This window comes from Cherax quadricarinatus, chromosome 40 (genome assembly GCF_038502225.1).
Source record: "Cherax quadricarinatus isolate ZL_2023a chromosome 40, ASM3850222v1, whole genome shotgun sequence".
NCBI lineage: Eukaryota > Metazoa > Arthropoda > Malacostraca > Decapoda > Parastacidae > Cherax > Cherax quadricarinatus.
The window spans coordinates 1,764,725-1,792,252 of record NC_091331.1 but is presented as its reverse complement, the minus strand read 5'-3'; the positions used below and the strand labels follow the sequence as shown (position 1 = coordinate 1,792,252).

The following is a 27,528-nucleotide window of genomic DNA, read 5'->3' as shown; positions in this document are numbered from 1 at the left end:
TTTGGAGTATTTTCGACATGAATCAGAGCAGTAAAATGTCACATTTTCAAAAGAGTTGTAATATATCTTCCTTTACTTCCTCACCTGTGTGTGCGCCAGTTACCTTCCGGGAGTGTGTGCAGGAACGCATTTCAGTCGCCTTCGCCGACAGTTTATTTTCCACGTTCTTTTTGCAAACTTTTATTCGTGCTGGCCAAGTGCAAAGTCTACACACCAGTATTGGGTGTGAGACGATGTGCACACTTGGAGAAGATTTCAGAAAGCTTTAGCAAATGGAAGCGCTTAAGTTATCCCTTCAGATATACCAAAACGAACAGCAGAATTATAGACTTGCCAGATTCCCCTGTTATTTGTTATGCTGACTGGAGGGTAGCTGAGAGAGATCAACATCTAAAGAAGTGCAAATAGCGACAGGACGGGTGCTGAAGGTCCCACCCTGCCTCAGACTTGGCACAAATCCCGCCCCGCTGGAAAAGGTTATGTGAGGTGCCGTGAGGAGAGCGACAGGGAAGAGCCTCTTGGCGAAGGTAAACATAACGTGTATGGAGAGTCAGCTACTGACCCAGAGCTAGCTAGCTACCTTACAAGAACCTCCATCCCTGCCAGACACCAGGAAGGATCTCTCTCTGACTCACACACATACAGACTTCCGTTTGTTTTTAATTTTTTCTTATTGTTGCTACTGGTCTTCTAGTATATATATATACACACACACACACACACACACACACACACACACACACATACAAAATTGCGGTAAAGTGTTGGCAAGAGTTGTGGGATTAAAAGGTTACGAATCTAATACGAGGTGGGAGTTGTCACTGCTGTTGTTTGCTGATGACAGTTCTATTCAGAGTCTGAAGTGAAGTTGCAAAGGTTAGTGGACGAATTTACGATATTCTCTAAAAGGAGGGAAATTCAGATCAAACAGAAAAGATCAAGGCGATGAGAGTAACACAGTGATTTCTCACACATATATATATATATATATATATATATATATATATATATATATATATATATATATATATATATATATATATATATATATATATATATATATATATATATATATATATATATATATATATATATACGCAAAACAATCACTGTGAAAGAATAGTGAAATTCCAAGCGCTTTCGTAACTTCTCACATTATCAAGGAACTATATAGTCCCTTGATAATGTGAAGAGTTGGTCCTCCATTATCTGTTAAAACAACACCGTCGAGGAATTGATTCTCATAGGATTTGAACAGTATCCAGGGGAATTTTGAGTCATTCCTCAAGCAAAACCTGCTGTAACATATAATTGTGTGTACCAGTGTTGTTTCCTACAGGTAAAGCAGATGAACTACCACAATTATTAAGAGCTAAGAGGCACGCCGAGCACGGTACTCCGGGCGACCAGCGAGAAGCATGCACGGAAGTACATTTGGACATTCAGACCGTAATTACGGAGGCCAAAGGTCCCTCCAGCGGCCGCTATTGTCGGCAGGCGAGAGGAACCGCCTGCTGGGGCGATGCCTCACACTGGGCCGGCCTTCTGCCTCGTTGCTCCCGGGTTTTTAACTCGTCTACCGAAGCCTACTGACGCCTATGCATCTCTTGTGGGCGGCCTACCTGGGGATCAGAGGCGGCAGAACTCACACCTGCCCTGAGATAATGAGAGGACCGCGAGGGAGGCTGCTCAAGCCGGAAATGGTGACATCAGGAGAGGCAGTTATGGGCAGTGAGGCGAGGTGATGATGCCCTGGACAGGGAGGGAGAGAGAGAGACAGATAAAGGGAGAGGGACTATATGATGAGCACCAAAGTTAGGTATTTACAAGGTAATATTCACTTTACATTATAATAAAAAAGAATTGCTAAACCTACAAGGGTCATTCACTTTATAACGATCTACTGATCTTTCATATAATAGGGTGGTTCACTGGCACAGATACACCAAAAGTTGCTCAGTCAGTCAGCTGAGCATTATTATGCAAGCCCTTGCGGTACTAGCCACTGATCCTGAGAAAGAAAACACCAAGAGCGTCGTTGAATCAGTATTTCGCACCAATGGAATTAAAATGGAGAGAGGAAATAATGGCCCCGAAGAGGACAATCTTGCAACAAAATAAATCTTTCTCACGAGTATTGATCACATATACGCAAGTTTTTCGATAATAATATTGATCATTACTACCATAATATTATTAGTACATATTAGTCCAGTACAATTATAATTAGTTCAGTATAATTATACACCTCACGACGTGATGTTTTGAGTGGCACCTTGATCCACCCTTCAAGGAAGAAGTCGAGACAATTGAAGGGTTCTTAACCTAAGGAACTAGAACTACTCTTCCCTTCCTCGGCAAAACTATACTGCCCATCACTCATCTTCCCCTCCCCAGGATACTGTGTTACCCTTAGGGTTTTAACGCCTCCTCACTAGTGAAATGCTTATCTGATAAATTCTAGATTTTCCCCATAAAACCTGAATTATAATTACATATGTAATAGGGGGGTTTGCCTCTGGTGTGAATAATGGGGACCCACAGCCTCGGTGAGGTTTGGTATCCACGAGTGAACGCTAAACCCAAAGTGTCGTGATATACCGTCAGGGGAAAAGGAGGGAATCAGATTCGATTGAAGGAAAGACAACGCCTCAGATTCTTTGGATTAAGAACCATTCACCTGCATGAAGGCGCTTCCATGGAAGAGATACATTAGCTTAAAGACATAGCATAGTAAACTTTGATTTGAAGGAGGTTTCGCGCACAGATGAACTTTTACAGGATTTGCAGACGTTGATCTGTGAGCGAAACATCTTCATGAAGGTTCATTCTTTATACTTCAAGTTTACGCTTATATCGATCTTAATTGTTTACCTTATATATTAGACATCCTGCGTTTCCTCATTTATACGTTTATCCATGTGTTTCGTTATACATTATACACATCCATGTGTATCATATATATTTCTCTTCTTCGGTGTTCTCTTTTTGCATCATAACAATGCAGATTTTGGACTAAATTTTGCAGTTCTACATTCTGCAGGAACGTAGTGATGACTCGGTCTTCTGAAGAGCAGAAAATCGACCACCAGATCGCCCTTCCCAACATCAGGAACTACCCAGACAACTCTGCGCCCATGGAGTCCGAGAACCACAAGGATGACGACGACGACGACGACGAACGACTAGACGTGGTGGGAACGACAGACTCTCACAGCGACGCGCCGCACGGTCAGTACCTCGCTGGCTCCCAAGAGTTTAGTGATTCGCATTAGCGCTGTATAGCTCCTTCGGTTTAGCGTTTGTTTCTGATTATAATAATGAGAACGAGCATATCACATAGTAGTAGTAATAATTAGTCACACTAATAAGGTTCTTGTTTTAGGGCGCTCTACTTTAGTGAGAGGTGGTCCGTGTGGTTAAAAAAAATTTACATTGATGACACCTCACTAGTTTGAATGACTTTTTTTTAGTCCATGTTTGTGTTAAACTCGTGTGGATCATTCCGCGCAAGGGCGGATGGAGGCTCGATCCTCCGTCTGCTAATCATGAGACTTGACTCTCTTGCGGCCAGCCAGGCTAAGGGAACCTTTTTAAACATTACTAAGTAATAAAGTTTGGAGAGTAAGAGCTTCAGTAAAGTACAATTGTTGCGTTTTTATGAGACGTTTACCAGAGACGCTGAAACTGACGTACATATCTTGTGGTCAGTGGGTCATGTTTTGTACTAGGCGAGGACATTTTGAGGTCGTCAGGAGATGTAACATGTTTTTTTGTTCCAGCAGAATTGATGGACTCTGACGTGTCTGGGGAGGAGACAAACAACAACGCTGCCGATGACTCCGGTAGAGACTCCGTGAAGCGGAAGAGCGATCTGGACTCCGACATGGACGACCCGGGGTCTCTGGCGGCGCTGAAGAAAGCGGCGCCCGAGAAGGACGAACCTTCCAGTTCCAGCGGTTCCGACCCAGCGCCTAACATCAGCGTGGGTCCGCCCTTTCAGCCACCCCACCTCCTACCCTACTTGTACCCCCATGGCCTCTACCCAGGGACACAGGGCTTGGCGGGACTTCCTGGTCTCATGCTTCCCGGCTCCGGTACAGGTCTGAGTCCACACAGCTTACAGCTACCTTTACTGGGGTCCGGGGCGGGGGCGCCGCCCCACGGGTCATCGCCATTATCTCCGCCCACGTCCCTCCCTGTGGCCCATAACCTGCTGCTGGCTCACAACCTGCTGGCTGGCGCCGGCCACCACCTGCTAGGCACACACACGTACCAAGGTCTTGCGGGCCTGGCCGTGTCATCGGTGGGTAGTGGGTGTGGCAGTGGCTCCCTCAGTGCCGCCCCGCCTACCTCCTCCTCACCGGCCGCCCCGTCACCTCTGCTCCCTGACCGCCTCAAGCCGCCTCGCTTCACCCCTTACCTGCCCTCGTCTACCGCCGCTTCCCTCTCTTCCATGTTGTCGTCGTCATTGTCGTCGTCGTTGTCATCGTCCTGCCTCACGCCCACGCTCTCCTCCTCTCTGCTAGGAGAGACTCCGCTGGGTGGGTCTTCAGCATTCCAGGCGGTGAGCCCCAAGGCGGGGTCACGTCTGGAGGAAGGCGTGCGCCGCTCCGCCGCACACGCCGCCTCCATAGCCCATGCCGCCTCAGTCGCTTCAGAACTCAAGTCGATCGAGAAGATGGTGAACGGGTTGGATCGTCGTCCTGACTTACCAGATCCACTCAAATTGGCTGATAAATGAGGGCGGGCCCCAAGAGCCGCTTCTGGTCACCTGCACACCCATTTGGTGGCCGTCCACGCCCTCAGTGGCGGCTCGGTCTGCTCCTCTAATCCACTTTAGCCCCCCTACCTTCTCCACCGGCCCGGGACCTGGCTACCGCGGATCAGAGAAAAAACAGAGAGCGGATGGGAGCCCGCACGACCCCCAGGTGAAGCTCAGGATAACCTAGATGAGTGTCAGCAGAGCCAAGGAGCTGCTTTGGGGCAGGGGCTGGCTGCTGGGGCCGCCCTGCCTCGTCCTCCTTAACGCTACCAGTGCAAATAAGACATGGGACACCTCAAGGCGTGCACAAACACCCAGTTCGGCGCTGTGTGAAGGTCGGCAGTGTGTCGCATATTGCACGTGTATATAGTCCGTAAAGCTACTTGTTAGTAGAGCGTATACCAAAGAGCGGACCGACAGCAGCTGTTTTGCGGGTGCATGTATGTGTGAGTGGATGCGTGCGTGTGGACCATGGTTCAGTTGTGTGTACAGTGTCGTTTGTACAGATGGATTAGAACATGGGAGACATAGCAGCGCTAAAATTCATAAACTCGAAGAAAAACGAAATGATATTTGAAAACTCTGATAAGCTGCAACAAAAAGCAAAATAATATTTAACCTTATCAGTGCTTGCGTTAAGGTGGTCTTCCCAGACAGTGAAAATGACGGAAACTAAAGACCCGCCTCTAGTGTTGACCTCTGAAGAGCCCATAGTGTTAGGGCTCCACTCACTGGGCGATCTGTGTAGAGGATAAACTAACGGAGCTTTGGAGGTCTGAGACGAGAAGCAAAGCTCTCGCCAACGTGTGTGTAACCTAAGCCTGTTACCTCAAGGTCGCTACACGACGGCTAGCGGCCCAGGGAGGCGTTCAGGAACTAACCTTTATTACATAAATGAAAACCAGCGAACTCTACTTAAGGTAGTTTCCCAGTGCACCGCTAGAGGGCACTGGCTCCCCCCGATGGCGGGGGGGTAATGGAAATATTATGGTGCTTTCTTTTCTCTGGGTGTCTTCTTGTTTTCATTTTAATAAACCTACCTACAATGACCTAAATCCATACCTACTACGAACACTGGATATTTTTGACGCGCGACGAGAGGTACGAAGCTGTTAAGAGCACGACGAATCTCAGAAAGAAGTCTTCTACCCTCCCTTCCCCCCCCAGACCCTGTTCTTCCCACCGTCTGGAGGCATCCCAAGCACAGGTCGGGATCTCAAGAATGCATATGTAATACAAGACTGCAGCAAGGTTTGCAGGATGTGATCCTCTGGGTGAATATTCCAGGACAGTCATGCGCCCCAGAGCGACGTTTCGCTCAACGACGGACCGCATATACGACGGTGGTGTATTTGTGACACCGTTCGCCATCACCCCCAGTGGGAATGTCAGTATTTCCAGGAAATACTGAAACCCCCCCCGGTCATACAGCACCCGGGGGGGATGAGATGTAATCAGGTTTAATCCACGGGAAGGAGAGGGGGAGGGGGTAGCTCCAATTCCTTGGATCACGAGCTTTTCAGCATCGGTAGCCCACAGTGTGACCTGGTGTAGCTAGAGTTCATCTGTGATGATTTCAGGATTCGGTGCCAGTGCGTCATCAAGATTCATCACCAGAGAACCTCAGGTTAATTGCTGACCTCGTGAGTCATTACTAGTGTGGCCTTGTGGGTCATTACTGTGGCCCTGTGGATCATTACTAGTGTGACCTTGTGGTCATTAGTGCGACCTTGTAGGACATTACTAGTGACTTTGTAAGTCATTAATAGTGACCTTGTGGGTCATTACTAGCATGAGCTTGTAGGTCAGTAGTGACTCTGGAGTCATTACTAGTTTAACCTTGGGATAATTATTAATGACCTTGTAGGTCATTAGTGTGATCTTGGTCATTACTAGTGACTTTAGACAGTGTGACCTTTCAAGTCGTTACTAGTGTGACCTTGTGAGTCATTTATTAGTGACCCCTGAGTCATTGCAAAGGTGATTTTATGTATGGTGCAGCAGTGATTGCCATGGCTCAACAGTGATGACCATAGCCCAACAGTGATGAGCATCTCAACAGTGATGAGCATGGCTCAACAGTGATGAACATGGTTCAGCAGTGATGACCATGGCTCAATAGTGATGAGTATAATTCACCATGACTCTTAGGCCTACTCCCACAGAACCGTCAGGTCAACACCAGTCAGTCCGCCAACATCTGTGATTTCTGAATCCAATAATAATACTAATATCAACAACAACAAAAATCGGGTCGAGCTGAGTCCCTCTAAGGGTCATACAGCGCCTGATCCAAGGGTAGCTCTAGTTCCTTGGATCAAGAGTCTTACGTAAACTTCACGTCACCTCCCCACCTTCATTTCCCGAAGGGTTTTAACTGCATTATTTAATGGCCCACATTTAAAAACCTTTTCGTTCACCTGTCAAGCAAGTGGACACAGCTGGGCCATGTTTACATTCATCTCCCACATGTCACACTACCTGGTGGACGTTCCAGTCATTACCCAATGCAAGTTGATTGTAAAAGTCTTATTTTTTCTCTATAGAATTAATGACAGATTCCAGCTGTTAAAATTGTCTATGATTTTGACGCAGAGATCACATGGTTGGCGGACTCATTAGGAGAAATTCATTATTTTGTACTAATGTGGGTTGCTTAAAAAGTAATATATATATATATATATATATATATATATATATATATATATATATATATATATATATATATAATATATTCCGAAATCAAATACCCAGTGTCATGTTGGCCAACACTTCCAGCCACCAGTAACTAGAGAAGACATGTTAAGGAACAATGATCAAGCACTGAGCCTCAGTGTTTGTCATATACATTCACAACTATAAACATAATATTCTCTTAAAGTGAACAAAAGTGTGATTTTTCTTCCTTTAAGGATATTTTCCCGGATTATTTGTATTCCTGGCGCCACTGGTACCGCAAAACCCTCGCATTACCATAATATTCTGTCTCTGACTCTCTCTCCTGTCTGTGTGGGAACTTCCCAGGTGTTCTGGTGGTAGGTGGCAGCACCCTTTCCTCCCACCATTATTTTCAGTATATAACCCCAACAACGCTCCGGTCATAACCTTCCCTCCCTCCCTCCCACTGGAAAAAAGACGTCTGCCATCTTTACCGTCACACCACAAAGCCTTTTCGATATTTCACACTTGAATTAACTTCTTAAACGTTACAAATCTTTCAGCTTTTGCGAAATTAGACAACCAGTCTTGTCCCTATTCCTTACACTAGCCTTCAACACGATTCATTTGCAAGTCGCGAACATGACTAACCGAGACCTGAGTTAATGAGAAGTGTTTCCAACGGCAACTGTTTGCCCTGGGATGGCATCTGAATGATCACTGACTAGCGTTTGTTGACTTATCATGGATACATTCCTTCCTAAATCCCTTCACTCCAAGACCTAGCGTGATGTCTAATTCCACCTGATCCCGGTAACTGACTGACTTTTTTTTTTTTGCATCACGGTTACTTTTTGGTTATTGAGAGAGAGAAATTGTGTCGAGTGATTCTCTGATGGGTCATAAACCTATACTCTGCAGAGGGAATATGAGCCATACAGTATTGCCTTCCAAGTATTTGAAGTCACATCAAGTATTTTGATATTTTTATATTACATACGATTTCTTGATAATTATTACAGTTTATAATTGTTTTTACTAAAGAAAAAGAAGCATGATTTTGTATACGTGGTTGTCATATGCCTAAATTTAATGGAAAGTACATTGTATCCTATTTTTCCCGTCCTATTTTCTAAATTATTTGGGTGCTGCACTCGAGCCACCACGACACCTGCCCATGTCCAACATAGCTAAGTTGTCGAAGGTAAATACAAATCCTGTTTTGGCCAGCGATGCGATTATTGGTTTGTGCGTTCTTGGAGCTTTTGCCTGTACTCTCCACTGATTGGCTATTTGTTAACAATTTGTGAGTTTTTTGTAGTGAACCAAATCTGTACTTAGAATGCAAGAACTGAGCCTACCAGAAAAAATCCATAGGAATTTGTCTATTTACCAGCGAGATCGTGGCTTCCCCGTGGTAACTCTTAAGCAAAAACGTGAAACCATGACCGGGTCCTCATCCCTCTTTTTTAATAATAATGGCACATTTTTTCCCTTTATTATCATTGTCATTTTGTTATTATATTCTATTTCACACCACCCACAGCTCTTACGTCATCCACACGTCATCATCAAAACACAAAGCTCGTGCCCTTAGGAATCACTTGTGTAAAAAATATAAAGAAACATTTACCTTTCTGATTCATGCCCTCATCTCATACCATGTATATTCACCCTCATCACCTCATGTTATCCCATCACCTGGTCATGACGTGTGTTTCCCAGTGAATAGCGATGCTATGCGCACCAGTGTTCAGACGCAGGCTCCTCGCAGGCCACGACATGCAGAAGCACTCTCAAAGACAAACTGCAAAGCTTCGTCCTGCATCTCACGTCTCGCCTCAAACTCTAAACGAAGTTATCGACTCATTCGAAAGATGTAAAAATCCTTAAATATATTCACGCGAGCCAGTTTGTATATCCGAAACCTGTTTGCTGGTGCGAAATTTTGTAACAGACATCAAATGTTGCAAAAGTTCTTTGAAAGTGCTTGGTTGTCCTGCCTGGAGCTCGCCTTTCCCTCCGTGACGACGTCGGTGGAACGCATCTTCGAGAATAGATATTGATAATATTAATTAAATAGTTGTGTATTTATTTGGTTATTCTGATGTAAATAATAATTACGTTCTGGTCATGTCTGTACTGTATGAAAATATACTCTTTTTGAAGAAATATTTTGTGTTTATATCGACCCTCAACTGAGATTTATTGGGCTGAATCTGTTTCATATATGTAACTGACGCTGAATTACGAAGATATATGTAAAATTAAATTGTATTCCTGTATTAAATTAGACTGTTTCTCTGGGCGAACATAACCTAAGAATGGAGGAACACTGCAGCAGCAGGCCTACTGGCCCATAGTAGGCAAGTCCTCCTCCAATACAAACCTTCCAGCTGAAATTTTTTTTTTATCTGACAACCCTATTAACCTATGCTGTGCAGGTCCCTTAACCCCTGCTGTGCAAGTTTCTTAATAAACTCTGCTGTGTAAGTCCCTTAATAAACCCTGTTCTGCAAGTCCCTTAATAAACCCTGCTCTACAAGTCCCTTAATAAACCCTGCTCTACAAGTCCCTTAATAAACCCTGTTCTGCAAGTCCCTTAATAAACCCTGCTCTGCAAGTACCTTAATAAACCCTGCTCTGCAAGTCCCTTGTCAAAAGACTAAAAGCTTCAATGATCAGGAGAAATTTTCAATTTCTGTTGACAAACAAATTACTCTACCTAAAAACATAATTAATTCTGTACACTGGACTTAATTAACAATAGCTGCAATAGATTTGCTTGACTCGGTCTCAGATATGTGCAACGAAATCTGTCTGCTGACACACTCATTAGCAGCATAGGCTATAAAAACTGATTTATGCTTATAAATAGCTTCGAAAATGATGAGTTACATACACCAAGAGTGGTGTATTGCCCAGTGTATACACCAAGAGGTGTATATCGTTCATCACATATACCAAGAGGTGCTTATCACTTAGTGTATACACCAGTGGCTGTTTATCGCTGTTTGCATACCAGGCGTATATCCGTATTTGTACAAAAAATGTACAATATTCAGTTTATATACATTACTACAGGTGTATACCGCTATAATATATATATATATATATATATATATATATATATATATATATATATATATAATATATATATATATATATATATATATACACACACACACACGTGTGTGTGTGTGTGTGTTAAGTTCTTTTAAGAACCCTCAGAAATGGATCCAAGTTGGACAAACTTGCATTTTGGAAGGATATAAGTACTGGTTTGGCAATAGAATTGTAGATGAATGCAACAAACTCTCAGACAGCATCACTGAGACGAGAACTTATAGCCAGCTGGAAGTAGGATGGGCAGTTATGCATGGATTTGGTAGCTGTAGGCCATTAGGCCTACTGTAATATACGGGTGAACAACATTTTTAATGTTCAGTGTATAGGCCTTAAACCAATCAAACCAACTTTCAATGTTGATATCCATCGAATTTTAACGGCGCAGCGCCATTAATTAGCATGTACTATCCACTTGCGCTGGATAAACATGTACACTGGGAAGACAACGCTAGGAGTCCCGGTCAGTAGCGTTTAACAAGCAGGGAGTGTGCAAGCCACCACTCCCTGACTCTCGTGCAAGCCTACTAACGACCCGCAACACAGATTAATTAATACTACATACATATATTCAAGCCATGCGGTGACAAGTTTTTTTTTTTTCTTTTGCATATTGGAGCCTATGCTTACTAAAACTTTTTTTTTTCCCTAGTGTCTTTTATTCTTTATTGCTGTTGAAAAATTGCACTTTCGTAAGTTATTTTCTGCTATACAAGTCTGTGTTATAGTTCTTATATTTCAGGTGTCATCGATTCAGTTATATGACATTTTACTGTAAAGCTAAACACCAACGCTCAAGAGTTTTATGAATAAAAGATATCGCAATGTCTCTTAGGTGAGCTACTTCAATATATATATATATATATATATATATATATATATATATATATATATATATATATATATATATATATATATTGTAACCACGAACGAGTTGTATTGATCAATAACAACACTGCGCTAGCCAAGGATTCGAACCCATGTTGTACTGGCCTACCTCATGGTAAGCGAGAACCACATGACGCTTTAAACCACAGGACCTGTGGTTTAAAGCGTCATGTGTTTCTCGCTTACCATGAGGCAGGCCAGTACAACATGGGTTCGAATCCTTGGCTAGCGCAGTGTTGTTATTGAGATATATATATATATATAACTAGAAAAAGCACCAAAGCGTAGGTCGGTGTAACTAGAAACCGTCTTCAGGCGATACTAAACTAGCTGGAAGGAAAATGAGCACTGAAAGAGCTACAAGCAATGGAACATAAGTGCTGAGCACTGCAGTAGACGTACTGGTCCATGCTCACTGACTCCACCCATCAGCGGGCCCACTACTCTACAACTCTACTGCTAAATGAACATTTTCCATTTATTTCCATATATGAAATAATCTAGCTTAAATTCATCAAATACGTAATGTACGGGTGGCCTAATATAACATTTACGGAGGCCTCTGGTTTACCTTTTGCTGGTCAGTTATCTTGCTTGAAGGTTTGTCAAGTTTGAAACATATACAACAGTGGATCGACATTCATGTATACAGCACTGAAATTGGTAACCGTACCAGTTGTAACCAATTCCCTTATCTTCCTCTGCTATATGTAGCTGACCCCCACCCCCACACACACACACCTCAATTAAACAAAAGCAAATTCCTTAAGTAGGATGCAACGTAACTTCAGCGCTGAACTGAAAGCATTGTTGTACTGATCGCTTGTCCTAATTTACTTAAATTCACTTTCCACTTAAGGTTTCTTTTAAATACGGGCTCCAAAAAAAACAAAAAACAAACAGAACTATCTTCTCGTTAATTAAGACAATTTCTAGAGGCATTGTGTTTTTTAGTACCATTCCTCGGGGCTAGCTTCTTTGTTTCTTCCATGTTTAGGTCTCAGACCGAGCCGCGGGGGCGCTGACCCCCAAAACTCTCTCAAGGTATCTCCAGGTATTGCATTCAGAGAATTTTATTTGCAAACTAAAAGATGTTAACCTTGAGATATATCGGTAAGTTTTGATGTGGACAGTTTGTTCAGTCGAGTTCCTGTTATAAATGCGACTGAATTTATACTGGCTCCCTTACCTTCATATGTCAGTGACTAGTTAATGGTCCAGGTCAGTCCGAAACATCGTCGTAAGCTTCTACGTGCAGGTTATTTGTGTATTGTTCCAGGTAAACGGTATTGTGCCTCTTTGTTCCTTGAATACCCATGAATGGAAGGGATATTAGAATAACCTAACAAAGTAAACGCTGAATAAACTGAACGAACCTGGAAGGTAACGCAGGTCAACTCCCAACATGGATTCAATACTAATGAAGCTGATCCTCTAGAAATCAAATACTAAGCGCGGCTACGGGTTAAGAGGTGGACCCAGGAGCTGGAGGTCACACCTCACAAACACAGGTACGTACAAATACAAACGCGTATGTCATATCATACATATCTCACACATATGTATCAGAGGTATTTACATATGCAGTGTATGCAAAACGCGACAATGCATTCAAGACACGAGAGCACTTGAGTGTCTCTAGTAAATTTATGGTACCGTTTTTTAAGTCATGTGATCAGTAATTTAACTCTGAACCTCACAATAACGTGAAGCGAATGTGTGTGTGTGTGTGTGTGTGTGTGTGTGTGTGTGTGTGTGTATCAGTGATTGTCTGTCTGTGTCTGTGAGAGACTGAAAACCAAGAACACTGCAAATGTAGAAATAATTAAGGTTCTAAAATCCCTAAATGCTCAGCGTATTTTGCGTAAATAAACTCGTAATAATTGAACGAAAAAAACTTTATGACATTCTAATGACGTAATTTAATAAAGCTGCAGCAAGGAGAGAGCACAAAGTTCTCCAATTATTTTGTTCCACTTGTCCGAGGTGGACTGTATGAAGAACAGTTCTGGTTCGGGATATTTGTGAGGAAGAGCTAAACACGTAGGGGGTTATAATACAGCGCCTGGGAAACACCAGGTAATCAGGCTTGATTCAAGGAAAGGGATAACTCCTATTCTTTGAATCAAAAGCCCTTCACCGGTATCAAGGCAACTTATCCCCCCCCCTTAAAAAGGGGGAATTGGTAACAAAAATAGTTTGCAAAAAAAATAAATATTTCATAGTGAAATTCATTATTTTTTAAAGTGATAAACGTTGTATATGTTGTAAGTAAAAAGTATATTTTTAATTATACAAATTAATAACCATTTCTATAATTGCTCTTAATTATAATAACTCTCAGGGTTCGTACTTTGCATAGTTATTAAATTCAGTTATGGCGGTGTTTATTCTTCTGTTTTAAGGAGATTTTGTTCCATTATAAATGTGCAAGTTAATTTTGCTTTGCAAATTAAACAAACGTCCATTTTTTCCCCAGACATTTTTTTCATATCCTTACAGACAAAACCCCTCAAGGGAGGTTCCTTAACTCTGGTGAGGGGCTCTTGTTCTAGGGAATTGGATCTGTGCTCCGGTTCCCTGAACTGAGCCTGAACACCTTCCATCCCCCCTCCCCACAAGCACTGTATAATCCTATGGGTTTAGCGCTCCCCCGTGATCATAATAATAATCTTACAGAGAGAGGTTTAATTTTCAAATATCAAAATGAAATTTTGGAATATTCTGACCATACTATTATTCGTTATAATTCTTATTGATCAGTTCACCGAAAATACACAAGAGTTAAGCGTAATTGTAATTGATAATTATATAACGAGGACCCGTGGAAGGTAGTTTTTACCTGATAAAAGCAGTATCCTTTCTGACCTCTGACCTGCTAAACCACACCCAGCCACACAAAATCTTACACGATGCAACCACAGTGCGACCTAATCTCACCTTTTCCTCACTCCCGGAACTCTCCAAAGCTACTCGCATCATGTTAAATTTAATGGAGATACGTCCCTCATACTAGACTTAAAAGGTAAAAACCAGGCTTGTATTCAGTGGTCCTGTTGTAGCCTCTCATACTGCCATAGCAGATTAACAAACGTATCTTTTCCAGACTTCACTAAATATCGACCATTGAAATGAGTCTCAGAATACTATTTTCAGCAACAAGGTTATTCGTTACACTATATGCATAAGGGAATAACTAGGTCTTACTTGAGAGATGCCAATTGGTATGGAATAGTTTTTTTTTTTTTGTAATGCACAAGGAATTCTTGACAAAAATCGTTTATTAAACTTCAGTTATAGCTATTAGACCTACTCATATGGTACGTTCAGATGAAAAAAAATATTAGGACAAACTAATAATTAACGATTGTTAGGATCAAATTAAGGTCTGGGGAAGAGGGAAAGGAAGCGTTCATTTCATAATGCTAAGAAATGAACATTAATCCGATGTAGAGATGACGCGTTTTAATAGTAACGATTCGGTCGTGTACTGAAATGCACTTGGGAGAGACTGGCGATGAGAGGCAGCTTTGGGAACCCACAAGAGGCTCTCCCGGCCACCTTGCCTCACAATAGACGTTCACTACATTAATTCTTTTGGTGATTAAACTCGAAGCTGGAAAAAAATATAGAAAGCGACCCATCGGAACACGTAAAGAACAAAAGGGCATTTTCCCATGATGGAATTGGGTTATTATTTTTCGATAATTTGAAAATAAATGGGTCCTGTGAGTCATAAATTATTTCCACAATTGATGGAATGTTGGCATAAATCTGGGTGTATTTCTTGATGAATTACACTATATTTATAGTTTATTTATAATACAATTTGCATTCAAAGACAGACGCTACAATTGTCAAATGAGACAATATGCGATGCCGAGAGGACACTTTTTTTTATGACAAATTTGTGATACACTTCAGGAACGTGATCCAGGGAGATTGTGGAGATCACTCAACACTTACACAAAAAATTATGTGAAAATAAACACACACGAGGCACTACTGAAATAGATCTCTTCTTGTAACTACGAATAGGAAATCACAAATACACAAAAATTCTCTCTCTCTCTCACACACACACACACACAAAGTAGCTGTATGTGGGACCAAGAGCTGAAACTTAGCCCATCATTCCTTAACACAAACTGGTTAATGATTCAAGGAAACTCACATTGAGTGAAAAAAAAAAGAGAGGATGAGATGAGTATTACATATTTCGATCTCCAACTGAGGTCCTCTTCAGTAGATATTTGCTGAAGAGGACCTTAGTTGTTGGCCGGAAAATACACTACTCTTACTCAAGTAGAGTGGTATGAACAGTTAAATATGGTCTCTCGTTATTATTGGATGGAAGATCGAGCCTCCACAACCCGTCCTGAATGATCAACACACCTAGTGTTGTATACTACTACTACTACTACTACTATTACTATTTAATAATAAATCTTCTCGCCCTCTCTAATTTTCTGTGGCTTCGTTTGTAATTGTACATGAGCAAACCCCTTTTTTTTTTTTTTTACTCTGTAGCGGAAATTGTATTGGTGTCCATCCAGTTCATTTACAATGAAAATAAGCTTACACGGAAGGTTTAGTCAAAGTCGAGCAGCGCAAACACTGGTTCTCAATGCTTCTCCCCTTATCCCCCCTCCCCCGGGACAAAAAAACCTTGTATCTTACTCCCTCATATGACATAAATACACAAGTTATTAATTATAAATATTAATTTCCCTCTGCCAGGATATGGTTTTATTCAAGTGAATTTATTTTATTAAGAATGAGATGCATCTATCGCAAGGTTCTGATTTGTATATTATCAACCACGGTACAGGTGGCTTTCGAACGCATAGCGTGGGAGTCTTAAAACTCTAGGCCAGTGTGCAAGCCACTGACCATGGGCTCAGATCCCACCCGTACCATGGTTCGCAATCGTGTCATTACGATTTGTATATTATGCAGGGTGTGTTATATGTCAGTAGCCATAGGGAAGGGACAGGGGAAGGGGTAATAAACGGCAGTGATAATAACAGACGTGAAATTCTCAAAAGCAGAATAATGTTGTAGCGTAATACGGGCAATTTCTTTGGTATTAAAAATAAATGGAAGTTAATCTAAGCGGCACTTAGACGAGTTGTCCTATTGCGGGTCTCCCTTGACTCTGCGGTCGGCGGTACAGGAAATGTGTATAATTTCCACTTATCATGGCAGAGACAGGATGCATGAGCAATCAACAGCTTCATAAATTTTAACCCTAAGTGCAAAAATATACGTTTTCTTTGCTTGAGTATAGAGAAGGCTCTCATCTTAGACGCTTGCCTGCGAGTCTCAGCTCTCAAATGGGTCTTATCTGGAGAGTATTATAGCTGTGTAACACAAGTTTGCTTTTGGCATTGCTGCGATATAGATCTCTATGTCATTATCGTGCAACTTGTCACACCACTGAAGCTTCTCATGTACAGAGGAAGTCAAATAAGTAAAGCAACATCTATCACACAAAATGTCAGCGTTTACAACTTCCATTGTTCCTGTTGCAGGTTCCGTTGCTCAGGTTAGGTCAGGGAAGTAAGATATAAATCGCGATATAATTGCATTTAACGAGACAACGGCCGCTTCTGACGATGTACTGCGGTAGAAATAGTCGAACAGATAGTATGTCATTAGCTTTACCTCAATAACAAATGCAAGACACCGTCAAGTTCGTTCCGTTACGCAGTCTGGTTCTTAGAGTGGCAAACAGTAACAACCACGGCAGTGAGGACAGACAGTGAATAACAAACACAGACATAAGTTAATGATTCGGGCAAATTAATCATAAATATTATACTCATTTGGAAGCGTTGAGTCCGTAGGGAGTCATACAGCGCCTGGAGAAGACGGTATTTTTTTTTTTAAACTCTTGAATCAAGAGCCCTTCCCCAGCATCAAGGTACCACGCTTGAGGAAAACGAAGTCAATACACGATTCTCCCATCTTTACCCTTAGTCAATATTATGTCGTACATTTCGGTGGTCCTTTCTAGTCTGGAACTTCGAACTTGTTACACGATTTACTCTGAAAGTTAACTATCCTATTGTTCTAAATTATATTTAAATTCAAGTTTAAATATATTTTGGGTGCACTTCATGAAGATTGTGACCACGAGAGTGTTAGAAGAGTCACTACTGAGTTAAGAAAAAAAATAATGACGATTTAAAAAGAGTAAGGAGAAGGATTTAGTAGTGTGTGCAACCTTATACATTATACATAAATGCGCACTTGTAGGAGCTACATAGCATAGATAAACAAAACTACCGCAAAGTTCCTATACTAAGCATGAATCACCTGGTTTATTCTAATAGATTAACATATAACTTTAGTGTATGGTTCACTCAACGAGTAACATAGATATGAACTAGACTAGAGCTAATTTTTAAATTGAATTCTGATTTAATTTTATCAGCGGACTAATAAGACGAGCATCAGCTAATTCGTCATCATTACAACCTGTGGGCTGAGAAACAATCACTTAATGGAACATGATTGCCACAGTCGTCACGAAAGTCAAGACCCGAGCAGCCAGGCACATGCGGCAATGGAATTATTCATCAGTTCTTTTATTTACACATTATCCATCTTTACGGCTTCTTCATTGTTTGCACCACCTTCCCTCTTCCTCCTTCCTGTCCTCCTAAACGCCAACTGTTGTTTTTGTTTTAACTGTTTAAACTTGAGCCGATTTTTTGGACAAAAGCTATTTTATATTAGATTTGGAAAGACGGTTTTGCCGGTTAATGAAATTTTTACCATCAACAAGAAATAAACGAATGCATCAATTTGGGACTATTTTAATGGACGACTAAGGGTGACGAATTTCAAATGCTTAGGAATGGAAGGAATGAGGACCCCAAAAGAAGCACAGTTTACAGACCGCAGACAGATCGCATCATGGAGGGTGAGGAACAGGCAGACAGAACGCGTCATGGAGGAGGAGGAACAGGCGATATACTTGAAATATTTTATATCAGAGGATCTGTAATTTAGAAAACCCAATAAGGCAAATGTAGCAAAGGCCAGGCAAATGACGTTGCTTCTCAAATCACTTTCACTTTCACGACGTTAATATTATTCTATGTCCGTAGTAGCTTTCAAGGCAGGAGATCGAGAGCTGGAAAATATACAGAGGTTGTATGCTGCGGCACAGAATTAATAAAACATGCAAGGTATCGGAAACGCCACAAATCACTTTGATTCTTCTCTTTGGAAAAGAGAAGAGAGAGATACCTGACAATATATCCATGGAATATACTTGTCAGCCGGATCCGAAAGCTGCCCACTGCTATAACAACTTACCGTAGCAAAGAACATTGTAGAAAGTATGGAATAAAACCAGTGAAGAGCAAGGGTGTCATAGATACCACCTGATATTAGAGAACACTATAGTCCAAGACTCTTCAGTATGCTACTACCTGATATTAGAGAACACTGTAGTCCAAGACTCTTCAGTATGCTACCACCTCATATCAGATACATTGCCGGAATGAAGATATTAGCTTTAAAGAAGCTGAACAGCTTCCTACTGCACTGCACATATATTAACTCTAATTCAAATCGTAATATTATGAGAAATGGATATTTGGAAAAGTTTGATTCATCTCAAATGATACGAAATAAAAACAAAAAGAGGAATGATAATTCAGTGTACAATAAGACTAAACATTACTCCGTCTAATTCAACTCCAGGGAATTTAATCAATTCTAATACTTCGTTCTCTGTTTAGAATTTTTCTACACAGGATTTCATATAGCTGGGCATTGTTAGAGAGCAAGTGCAGGCAATACGAGAGGCGTAAAACCTTGTATAGTCTTTCACTTTTCAAGTCCCAGTTGTCGACACACTCGTAAAATATTCAAGGGGAAAAAAATCCCTTTCTTTGACAGAGCCTCGAGTGGCTGTTAAGCGCTCGTTGATATTTTCATGCAAATGAGAGAGATAAGAGCGAGGAAGAGATGGGCGAGACTAGGCTGGCTGTCTCTTATATCTCTGTATCAAGCACCCACTGCTTCGTATTCAGCATCTTTATGAAAATGTCATCGTCAGATGGGCGTGACTCGCAGCGCCACTGTGTTAGTGATGAGACACTAACGTCTCCAGTAACGCTGGTGGAGTGACCGAACTTGTGTTGGAGAGAGGATAAGAGATCGTTGCCTCAGACTCCACTTGTGTTTTTCGCTGCACAAGTTGTTTGTCAGGTTGGAAAAAAAAGATGAAATTTTAATTCTTCTAGCTATTGTACTCCATGCTATGGACTGTAGTAGCGCCCTATATCCATCTGTGAACAACAGTGGCTAGTTTGTGCCCCTATGTCTATACTGTGGAGGGAAGCTTAACAGCATATGACTTCTAGGTACTAGGCCCTAAAATTGCTTAATAATTTAACATGCTTTAATCGAGACTACCACTGTTAAGGTCTTTAAGATGGTACTTAAACGCTGTTGATTCAAAAATAAGTACTTATGTATTGGGTAACCGTCCCTTCCAAGGGATAAAAATGTTATTTTAGAAACTCCAGCCTTGCTGGAAGTCACATCCTGGGCAAAATACCACTGTTTACGAAAACTCAGTCCTGCTGGAAGTATTCCAGTGTTGGGTAAAAGGTACAAGGGCAATGCTGTGTATCTAATAAAAAAAATGTTGTATAGATAAAACACATTTGGAGACAGCTTTCAGGAAAGCGCTTGAAAGTGCACTATTTTTTTCACAGTGGTGGTTTTGCGTGTATATATGTATATATGTCGTGCCGAATAGGTAAAACTGGTCAATTAGGTTTCAATCTGTAATGATCATTTATCATATGAAAATGTTATCCCAAATATAAACTTCTATATTGTTGTAGGCAGTACGTCATTTGGATCCCCCCGAACCCAAGAAAAAAAAATCTGCCATGTAATGCTTGTGTAAAAAAAACAAAAATCAGTTCAGACATTGGACACTTTCCCCCAAATGCTCAAATTTACACCAGCATCCCAAACGGATTTCCTAACATACCAACTTTTTAATTTATGTTAGCAATTGTAGTGTTAGATAAATACTTTTGTGAACGACGCACTTACCTGTAATGACAATGAATAACGAGCAATACATAATGAATATTAAGTAGGTAATGGTTGCCTTACTTGTGTCAGAGTGTATACAGAGATGGAATACAATGATAGTCGAAGATGAGGTAATCAGTCCCTTAGGCTTGCAGAACTATACACTGCGGACATTTCTGTTTACCAGACTCTCATGGTAATGGCACAGTTTGTTTGATCTGCAAAGAAAAATATTCCATATGAATTATAATCTGAAGTGGATCCTACTTTTATTTTTGTCACGATGAGAACGGCAACACAAATATATATATAATATTTTATATATATATATATATATATATATTCCTTACCCGAAACCTTTTATGTTCAATGCGTCGTAAATAAGAGAAACATCATAATGCCTAAATGTTAAATTTTCCCAAACAAACTGGAGAGTTATAAAGGAGGATGTACTGATCCTGGGAGAACATGACAATCACTGACGATGCCCCGGAAGTTAGAGTTCAGTTATCTGTATAGACTGATATATTTGACTGACGGTTTGACTGGGAATTTAGAATATTCATCTTATGTAAACAATTGCTGATATCATTAACACTTTGCTGCTCTCCTCAACTTGATACCATCGTGGCATCTTCACGGCTATAATACCGACACTACCGTTGCAAAGCAAGAAAAATAACTGACTTATTCATTTTATATAAAGCATATGAGTTTTTATTAATTTCAAGTCATTGGCCGTAACCACAGAAATGTAGACGAGAGAGAAAACAGCCCAAGCTTCATGACAACCCTCCCCAGCTTCATGACAACCCTCTCCAGCTTCATGACAACCCTCTCCAGCTTCATGACAACCCTCTCCAGCTTCATGACAACCCTCTCCAGCTTCATGACAACCCTCTCCAGCATCATGACAACCCTCCCCAGTTTCATGGCAACCCTCCCCAGCTTCATGACAACCCTCCCCAGCTTCATGACAACCCTCCCCAGCTTCATGACAACCCTCCCCAGCTTCATGACAACCCTCCCCAGCTTCATGACAACCCTCCCCAGCTTCATGACAACCCTCCCCAGCTTCATGACAACCCTCCCCAGCTTCATGACAACCCTCCCCAGCTTCATGACAACCCTCCCCAGCTTCATGACAACCCTCCCCAGCTTCATGACAACCCTCCCCAGCTTCATGACAACCCTCCCCAGCTTCATGACAACCCTCCCCAGCTTCATGACAACCCTCCCCAGCTTCATGACAACCCTCTCCAGCTTCATGACAACCCTCTCCAACTTCATGACAACCCTCCCCAGCTTCATGACAACCCTCCCCAGCTTCATGACAACCCTCCCCAGCTTCATGACAACCCTCTCCAGTTTCATGACAACCCTCTCCAGCTTCATGACAACCCTCTCCAACTTCATGACAACCCTCCCCAGCTTCATGACAACCCTCCCCAGCTTCATGACAACCCTCCCCAGCTTCATGACAACCCTCCCCAGCTTCATGACAACCCTCCCCAGCTTCATGACAACCCTCCCCAGCTTCATGACAACCCTCCCCAGCTTCATGACAACCCTCTCCAGCTTCATGACAACCCTCCCCAGCTTCATGACAACCCTCTCCAGCTTCATGAAAACCCTCCCCAGCTTCATGACAACCCTCCCCAGCTTCATGACAACCCTCCCCAGCTTCATGACAACCCTCTCCAGCTTCATGACAACCCTCCCCAGCTTCATGACAACCCTCCCCAGCTTCATGACAACCCTCCCCAGCTTCATGACAACCCTCTCCAGCTTCATGATAACCCTCTCCAGCTTCATGACAACCCTCCCCAGCTTCATGACAACCCTCTCCAGCTTCATGACAACCCTCCCCAGCTTCATGACAACCCTCTCCAGCTTCATGACAACCCTCTCCAGCTTCATGGCAACCCTCTCCAGCTTCCTGGCAACCCTCTCCAGCATCATGGCAACCCTCTCCAGCATCATGCCAACCCTCCCCAGCTTCATGGCAACCCTCTCCAGCATCATGGCAACCCTCTCCAGCTTCATGGCAACCCTCCCCTGCTTCATGGCAACCCTCCCCTGCTTCATGGCAACCCTCCCCAGCATCATGGCATTCCTTCCCAGCATTATGACAACCCTCCCCAGCTTCATGACAACCCTCCCCAGCTTCATGACAACCCTCCCCAGCTTCATGACAACCCTCCCCAGCTTCATGACAACCCTCCCCAGCTCCATGACAACCCTCTCCAGCTTTATGACAACCCGCTCCAGCTTCATGACAACCCGCTCCAGCTTCATGGCAACCCTCTCTGTCAGCATAGTTGCTGATCCCTGTATTCCCAGTATTATATAGCATAGCATATTAGTATCCTCCATGTGCTTTAGACACGAGATCCCTCGTAGGCCTTTGGCTTGGTGTGACGTCATGGGCATACACATGGGCAGTGATCCCTTTGTCCCGCTCTCACTCGGCGGCAGACCTACAGAACGGGAACAGGCTTGGCACCGGGCTCCATCTCTCATCTCAGTCTGACAATATATTTACCATCCTACAAGTGTGTCTACTTTCAACCTACGATATCTCCATTTAAGAACCCTTACGATAAATGGTGACAGCGGTGAGCCTGTAATTCTGACGATTACAGCGATTTCTGGAGATAAAGTTGTCGACCAGCAAGACGGCCATTTCGTGTTACCAGTAGGCCTACCGAGGTTCACCCCATCCAGCTACCTCAAGCCAGCTACTCTACCAGCTTCTACATTATTCACTGGTCAGTCTCTTTGTATTAGTGTTAACTGCTTTTTGCATTACTCCCGAGGGGTTGACCCGAGTTTGCAAAATAAGCCAGTTTCCAGTCTGTGGTGGGGGAGTCAGAACACCCGAGTCCAGTCCAGCCTAGCCTACTCCATCCAATTATTTTGCCTGCCAAGCCAGCTTCCACCCCTGCTGTGCTCATCGTGTGAAGTTATCAAGCTATTCTGTGTGAAGGGTTAAGATAAGCCAGCTAGCAACTAACCCAGGTGTCTTACCCCAGTACTCAGGCAAGCCACGTGACTAGTCTTCATCGCTTGTGATTCAAGTTCCAAGCATTCTGAGTGCTCCTTCCCATCCTTGTGGTGTTGTAGTATTTCGTGGGTTTCTCCTAAGCCAGCCGGCTTAGAATTATCTTTGCGGCAGTGTGGGTTTTCTCAGTGAGGCGTACGACGTTCAACCCATAAGCCCAGCCACTCACGATCACGTGTGTCGCACCATTGCCGGTCTCAGACGCCTCGCTCAGCTTTACCCACAAACCCAACTACAGTCGGCCATTACAACTCACCTACCTCATCAGTGTTTTGGTGCTCTGCTAAGGGTTGTAGCACCATATTTTAAGGACCACATAGGGGGTCAAGAGCTAGAGAGTGGCGCGCCATCTTTAAAAGCCTCCTGTGTGTTGTCTCTCGCCGATTTAAGCGCAATTCTACGATCATCTGTGCAGAGGACAGCAGCAAGACGATAAAAACAATCCATCAATCTCATTTTTTCAAGTGTTACAGCTATAATATTTTTTTTTAGAGACATTTGCGAGTGTTGAGACATTTCTTTTGTGTTCCCAGTGAATTTTTCTCTTAGTGACATTCAGTGACTCTTGATCAGACTCAGTGTTTATCATGTACTGATTCTATTAATTTCTTTTAATCTCCTTAATTCAGTGTTAATTTTCGTGTATTATTTTATATCTGTTGTGTTGTGTTTCTTTTTATACACACTTGAAGTAAGTACTTAGTGTTTCCTTTGTTGTGTGTGCAACATATGAGCAGTATAGAACTTGTGTTTAAACTTCAGAATTCCAGTGAATTAACTCAGTAAATTTTTCACCTCATATTCTGCATCACAACTCAGTGTTGTCTGTTATTTTTTTTTCTTCCTAGCAATTGTGTATTTTTGTTTGTTCCCTGTGTGTTGAACATTCTTGTGTTCATATTTTTCCATTCAGCCAGTGTTTAATTTGTCTTATTTCCACAGACAATAGTGCCATTTTTAAAGCTCCAGCAAGAAATCTGTTTACAAAATTTTTTAAAACATCAAGTTTCATTGCAAGAAAATTCTAGTACTGAGTTTATGTTGATGTTTTGTGCTCTGCATCACTGTAAGTGTTGTATTTCTTTTTGTTGTGTGTTTTTTGCACCTATTAATTTTTTTTTTCTCATGTTTTATTGAACAAATTCACTCTTAGTGCAATTTTTAAGTTCTCCTTCTAAAGTAAATTTTTCTTTTGCTTGTTGTTTAAGTGCAGTTAAGAGTTAAAGTGTTCATTCCTTGATATATTTTTTTTCTTGTGTGTTATAATTTTTATTATTGCACATAGACTCATTTTGCAATAATTCTTGTGCAAATATTGTGTTGCTATTAAAGTTTTTCTTGCAGAAAATTTTATGCAGTGTTGTGCAATACAGTTTCTTACAGTGCAGTTTCTTATGCTCTGTTCTGTGCATAGTATTTTATTCTGTCTGTCATTTTAATTTTTATTTCAGTGAATTGTGTGTTTGTTTCAATTTTTGCACAAGTTTATTGAGTCCATTTTATCATTTTATTGTGTATTTCCTTGTTGCATTGAAAGTAAAGACAACTCACTGTGCCATTTATTCAATTTAAAGTAAAAATTGAGCAAATTAGATTTGAGCAAAGTACAAGCTCTCTTGATTTTCAGTGTTTGCTAAGTTGCATATTCTTCTTGTGTGAGTTCTTTGCTTACTGTGTAACTTGTCAATTTTTAATTACTTATGCAGAATAGTTAAGCATTTTCTTCCATTTAAGCTTATTGTGTCATTCTCTCCACTTTTCTTGACTTATGCCCTTCAGTATTTTCACTGAGAAGATGTCCCAGTCACTTTTGAACGTTCACTTAGTGTATCATTCCAGTCAAAGTCAATATGAATCAGTCCACAGTACCAACATTCCCTTACTGACTGAAAGACAATATCTAGCCCTTGAGCAATGTGTTTGTTCTCACAGCTTGTATCTGAGATTTGTTAAAGTGCTGCGAAATGTGAAGTTCAGATTAAGTTCCTATAGATCCGTGAATTACTTATTAACGTAGCCGAGCGGTCAGGCACTAGTAATTCTGTCACTCCCATCTGTGTTCCACCTATACCTTCAGACTTGCAGGATAGTGTTCCGTTGCCTCAAGTGTCCGGGGACACTCAGACTGCCTTGAGTGCACAGCCTATCCCTGCAATGACTGCTAGTTCGAGTAGTAGTTTCGCCACAGGGGATGCCTTGTCAGAAAACGATTACTTGCAACTAGTAATGCCATCTCTTGTTGATGTGACATGCTGTCTGCAGAAAGACGTCTCTGTTACAGCTAGTGTTCTCACTAGAGTGTCTGTTGTTGTTCCTAATGTTCCAGATGGTGATCCCATCCTAGTTGACAGTAATCAGTGCATTGTAAGAAGTTATTTCTCGAGTAACTTTCACATGTTAACGTTTGTAAGTGTAGTTTCTTTATAGCTGATACCTCGTGTCACTGTGTGCGACTCAGATTGAATATCAGCATTGTTCACCGTGTTCATTTCTTTTCTCCTGTGCTTGCAGTTGAGATAGTAGATTCGTTCTCCCTTGCTCATATTGCGTGTTATAGCGTTAATTTTTTCAACCGGGGGGAGTCATCCACTCCACCGAGTTTGTTCTTTCCTCCAGTAAGGAAGAACTGTTACCTTTATTCCAGAACAAACAGCCTACTGGAAGGTTAGCCAGATGGACCTTGACTATCCAAGAGTTCAATCCCACTTTTAAAAATTTACCTGGCAAGTCGAATGTAGTCGCTGATGCTTTATCGCGACACGTTAGTGTAGTTACTGCAGATCCTCCATTTACTGTCGAGGATGTCAAAAATGCCCAAAGAATAGATCCCTTGTGTTCTGGTGTGATTCGATTCCTGCTCCAGGAAGAGCTTATTCTTACTGTGAAGCCACCAGTACCCATTAGTGACTTTGTAATGAGCCAAGAATTACTGTATCGAATAGTCGAGTTGAGTACTCCTAGCAGACGAGTTAGTAATTCCACAGTCACTAGTGATTGTAGTTGTATCTTTTGTAGATACTCGTTCAGATCTCTCTCAGTCAAGGCATGTGTTAGCCATTGCAGAGGAATTCAATCCTCCCAGAGATGATAACCATTCTGCATACGTAAACCTCACCCTCGCAGAATTGGGTTTAAGTGTAAACAGCCTGCATAATTAGATGTCCGAGATGAATGAATTTGTCAACTGTGTGTTTTATTATTAGCTGATCAGTTTGTCAGAAATTTTCGTGTTCACGTTCCCTCCGTATTCTGAGAATTAACAGTCTAGATTTGAGTGCACCGAATCTGCCTTTCTGTTAAACACTTCTTTGTATATAATTATTCTTCCTCAGAATCCGTAGAGTGCATGAATACAGATCGATCGATCAATTCCATCCATATTGTATAATGATTTGTACTTATAGTTGGTAATGATTACGTTAACACCCATTACGTCAAAATCATGTTGTACCATCCATTAGTTCTAAGTTATATATGCATTTGTTATTGTATAGAATCAGCCCAGATCCGCCTGCCTGTTCAGCCTATAGTATAGTAGTGTATGTCGGGACGACATACGTAACATGACCGAGCTGTCAGCATAGTTGCTGATCCCTGTATTCCCAGTATTATATAGCATAGCATATTAGTATCCTCCATGTGCTTTAGACACGAGATCCCTCGTAGGCCTTTGGCTTGGTGTGACGTCATGGGCATACACATGGGCAGTGATCCCTTTGTCCCGCTCTCACTCGGCGGCAGACCTACAGAACGGGAACAGGCTTGGCACCGGGCTCCATCTCTCATCTCAGTCTGACAATATATTTACCATCCTACAAGTGTGTCTACTTTCAACCTACGATATCTCCATTTAAGAACCCTTACGATATCTCCAGCTTCATGGCAACCCTCTCCAGCTTCCTGTCAACCCTCTCCAGCATCATGGCAACCCTCTCCAGCATCATAGCAACCCTCT

At 41.9% G+C, this 27,528-nt stretch overlaps 1 protein-coding gene and 1 long non-coding RNA gene across 8 annotated transcripts in view; one reads left to right on the top strand and one right to left on the bottom strand.

The window, feature by feature from the left end:
* LOC128687351 (optomotor-blind protein) overlaps positions 1–9,597 on the top strand; it is a 392,076-nt gene extending 382,479 nt beyond the window's left edge. For 4 of the 7 annotated variants that reach the window (XM_070092606.1, XM_070092603.1, XM_053774758.2 and 1 more), the window contains 2 exons: positions 3,029–3,231; positions 3,783–9,597. In XM_070092606.1, coding sequence (XP_069948707.1) covers positions 3,029–3,231; positions 3,783–4,744 — 1,165 coding nt within the window. In that variant the 3' untranslated portion in view covers positions 4,745–9,597. The remainder of the gene's footprint in view (positions 1–3,028; positions 3,232–3,782) is intronic. The other 3 variants (XM_070092604.1, XM_070092608.1, XM_070092605.1) reach the window with 2 other exon arrangements.
* Positions 1–27,528, bottom strand: part of LOC128687352 (uncharacterized) — a 56,136-nt gene that overhangs the window by 17,661 nt on the left and 10,947 nt on the right. Inside the window, exon 2 of the long non-coding RNA XR_008406814.2 lies at positions 20,591–20,727. This is a non-coding gene — a long non-coding RNA (uncharacterized lncRNA). The remainder of the gene's footprint in view (positions 1–20,590; positions 20,728–27,528) is intronic.